General features: G+C 39.4%; 1 protein-coding gene across 4 annotated transcripts in view; it reads left to right on the plus strand.

The window, feature by feature from the left end:
* The window catches only part of ERC1 (ELKS/RAB6-interacting/CAST family member 1), a 393,512-nt gene that overhangs the window by 99,347 nt on the left and 290,195 nt on the right, over positions 1–3,970 (plus strand). For 2 of the 4 annotated variants that reach the window (XM_007469475.1, XM_007469477.1), the window contains 2 exons: positions 430–585; positions 1,821–1,904. In XM_007469475.1, coding sequence (XP_007469537.1) covers positions 430–585; positions 1,821–1,904 — 240 coding nt within the window. The remainder of the gene's footprint in view (positions 1–429; positions 586–1,820; positions 1,905–3,970) is intronic. The other 2 variants (XM_007469478.1, XM_007469476.1) reach the window with 1 other exon arrangement.

A 3,970-nucleotide genomic window follows, 5' to 3' on the forward strand; every position in this document is an offset into this window, starting at 1 on the left:
CTTTCCCCCACTCCTTTGGGAGCATAATTAAGCCTTTTAGGTGTCATCAAGTAAAACGATAAAGTATTATAGCTAGAAAAGGTTTTACTGTTAATATTACAAATGTTTTCACTACAAGTTTGTTGACCATAAAGTACTAAAAAACTTTAACTAGTTTTCCATTGCTTCTACTTCTTCAGTTAATACTCTCAACTTTAATCGAAAGGGTGCAGAGGAAAGGCTAGAGGAAAAAAATCATACTATAGATCTCAGTCCTCCTCCTCTCCACCATATGGCCATGAAGGGTATATTTTAGAAGCAAGGCACCAGTTGCAATATTTCTACATATTTGTTTATCTTTATTAAATTTCACATCTGTAAAGACAGGCTTGTGCAACCTCTCTGACTTTTTGCGAATACTTTAATGTCTAAATCTTCCTTTGTCCTCAGGATTCAAAAATTTCCTCTATGGAGCGTGGGCTCCGAGACTTGGAAGAGGAGATTCAGATGCTGAAATCGAACGGGGCTTTGAGTACTGAAGAACGAGAGGAAGAAATGAAGCAAATGGAGGTCTATCGGAGCCATTCTAAATTTATGAAAAACAAGGTAATGTTGTGTGATACTGTAATTTTTAAATGGGGTTTGAAAAATTGATGCGTGTTCCTGCTTCTTTAGTGATGATGGAATTCATGCTGTTTTATCAGGCTTCAGGGAAGAACACTTGTACCGTAATTCTTTCAGATAGAACTTTCCAGAATTAAAGTCAGAATTACTGATGTTGTATAGTTATTTCAAATTTCACTTGAAAGGAAATTACTTGTATGAGGCTAAGTGTGTGTTATCACGGCTTAACATTTCATGTCTACCAGTACTGCTGAGGCGATTAGTAGGATCACATCCAGATGAGTTTTTCTCACTATATGAAACATCATGTTCTCGATGTCTTGTGAACAAATTTAGAAGTGGAATTCAGCCTAAGAGACTGAGTCCACCTCCCCTTCTTTTTCCTGAAATGGCTTAAATAAAACCGTGTTTTCCCTTCAAACACAGTTCCCTAAAGGAAACCCCTTTGTGCTCTCCCTTGGAGAAGACCCATGTGTATCAGGTTTATTGTTTCCCACGTGCACTTGGGGTGTATGTACAGTAGGATAAGCATTGCTGAGACATATCAGTCTGTATTATAACCTCAGTCACAGTATTCCTTCCTTAGAGCCAAAGGCATTTATTTTGATTCTATAAACTATTTTAGGCAAATTGGAGGATTTAGTTTATTACAGTTATCAGTTTATCAGGTCTGTGGTGTTTTAAAGATCATAATTTCAATTGTAAAATATTAGCTAGAAAATAAGTGTTCCTTCCCCTCCCCCTGCCCCCCATATCCCAATTGTGTTAGTTCCCTAATTTCTCAGAAGTGAAAACTGTTCCTTTAATGATGCAGTTTCTGGCTTCCTTCTGTGATACCCATACCTGCATATAAGTCAGCAGAATATTCCTCTGTTATTTTAAGAATCTGTTATCAATGACTATAGCCAATTTCATGTAACTTTTAGAACTTAAAAATTCACATATCCAACTTTCTGTTAGTTTTGATTTATCATTCTAACTTGAGAACAAAATAAAATATTGTCTCTGCTTCCCATTTGCTGGTTAGCACATTTCAGTCCATTACCCTGTGAAAATAGTGAGCCCATCTAGGGTCCTTTGAAGAGGAAATTAGGGGAACAGATTTGATTGTGTTATATGAGTTATTGTTATTTTCAGTTACTGCTCTGGCTCAAAAGCAGATAATAAAAAGACCTAAGTTGACACATGAGTGAAAAAGAATAACAATGTCGTGACAGGTAGAGCAACTGAAGGAGGAGCTAAATTCGAAAGAGGCTCAAGGGGAGGAGCTGAAAAAGAGAGCGGCTGGTCTTCAGGCCGAGGTCTTTGCCGTAAGATTTACCCTTTGCGTGCAGTGATCCCACAGTGGGACACTGCTGCTCTGGCTCTGGGTGCTCACACTTTCACTCTGTGGTCGGCAGCTTTGCCTGGTACTAGCACTAACCAGCCTGCTCTGCTCTTTAACCGACTCCTGTTCACCCGTTTGACCCACGTGCCACCCTGTGTGCAGCGAGCCCTCATGTGCTCTGGAAGCCCTGTCCCTGGTTTTTTATTGTTGCTTTGTCCCTGTGTGGATGGTGCTTCAAAGCTGTTTTTTCTCGACTCCTTTCCTGTTACCAGAAACTTGTTGATTTACGTGAATGGTCTCTTTCTCTTCTTAGGTACAAAGAATGTGCAGATGTTCTAGGTCCATCACCCAGCGTTTATTTCAATCTGATTTCTTGAGTGAAGTGCTTTACCTTCATATGTAGGCATCATCTTTAAGTCCCCGATAGGTGATTTTGCAACACATTTTACTTTCTTTGGAACGAACAGATGTATTGAAGCGATTAGCTCATTTAGTTAGCTAGTAAATTAGAAGTAGCATGAAACTTAAAGTCTCTAAATCTATTCAGTAGCTCAATCATCTGTCTAGAGAACTTGAAATTCCATTTCAAGCTGTGATAAAATGATTATAATAAAATAGCTAACACTTGAGTACTTACTATAAGCATTTTATAACCTACTAAGGTAGGTATATTCTCAACCCAATTTATGGATAAGGAAGCTGAGGTAACACAGTGGTGCTCAGGAAACACAGTTAGTAAGAGGCAGAGTTTGAGTTTTACACAAGCCATTTGGTTCCAGAACCTGTGCTGGTAAACTCTGCACTCCACTGCCCTATACTAGGCTGTGCACACATTTGTCTCACAAGTGTCAGGAAGAAAACTGCTTCTGAAAATTACGGTAGGATAAGACTAGAATGCAGCATTAAAAGAAAAAAAAAAAACCACTTGTGCTAATTTAGTGTTTACTATTTATGGCCCACTTTATGGTATAGATAGAAAAGTGAGATATTTTGTCTAAAAGGGTCCAGTTTGGTTTGTTGTAACCATGTATTGTCTAGAGGAGAAGTTGATCTATAACTTTTTTTTCCTCAGCTAGTAATATTAATTTCTTTTTGTGTCGAACAACAGGCTAAACATTCTATACAGTTTTTTTGTTTAATCTGTATGCAATACAGTGGCACTGGTTTGCTTTCTCCATCTTACTGATTAGGAAAGCAAGGCTTAGAGAGGTAGTTATCCAAGAAGACACACTCATTCGTTCTCACGTGGGATTGACTGCAAAAGCCTTATGCTCCTAAATTTTTTTTTTTTTTTTTTTTTTTTTTTTGCAGTACGCGGGCCTCTCACTGTTGCGGCCTCTCCCGTTGCGGAGCACAGGCTCCGGACGCGCAGGCTCAGCGGCCATGGCTCACGGGCCCAGCCGCTCCGCGGCATGTGGGATCTTCCCGGACCGGGGCATGAGCCCGCGTCCCCTGCATCGGCAGGTGGACTCTCAACCACTGAGCCACCAGGGAAGCCCTAGGTTCCTAACTTTTAAGGAAAATTTGTTCTTCTAAACTCTTCTGTTTAGGATATTTTCTTCTTTTTCTCAGTCTTTATGGTCAGTATAGCATTATTTGATGATTATTTAGTAATGCAGATGATGAGGAAACTGAGATTTTATATTTATTTTTGATCACATGGTCCAGAGGTAGCTGGAAATTTGAGTAATCTTTAAGCCATAGTTCTTTAGCTGATGAGGTGAGAACATTTTGAATGTTTCTCCTGACTATTCATACCACAAGTGCGTTTTTAGTGCATTCTGTTTGTTAGGGGTGGGACGTTGGTAAAGGGATGTCATGAAAGGTGCTACACCATTACAGTATGTGGCAGCTCCTGGGTACGTATCTGTGTTACAGGATGGAGGTAGCTGCTGTTTACAGCTATCTTCCACTGATGTCCTTAGCAGCTGCAAGTATTTTGCATACAGTGAGCACACAGAAATGTTTGTTGAATGAATGAATATTATATTTGTAAGTAGAGATTTCATGCATATGAGAAAAATGCTTGTCTTCCTGCTG

The sequence above is a fragment of the Lipotes vexillifer genome, unplaced genomic scaffold, assembly GCF_000442215.2.
Source record: "Lipotes vexillifer unplaced genomic scaffold, Lipotes_vexillifer_v1.1 scaffold395, whole genome shotgun sequence".
In the NCBI taxonomy this organism is placed as follows: domain Eukaryota; kingdom Metazoa; phylum Chordata; class Mammalia; order Artiodactyla; family Lipotidae; genus Lipotes; species Lipotes vexillifer.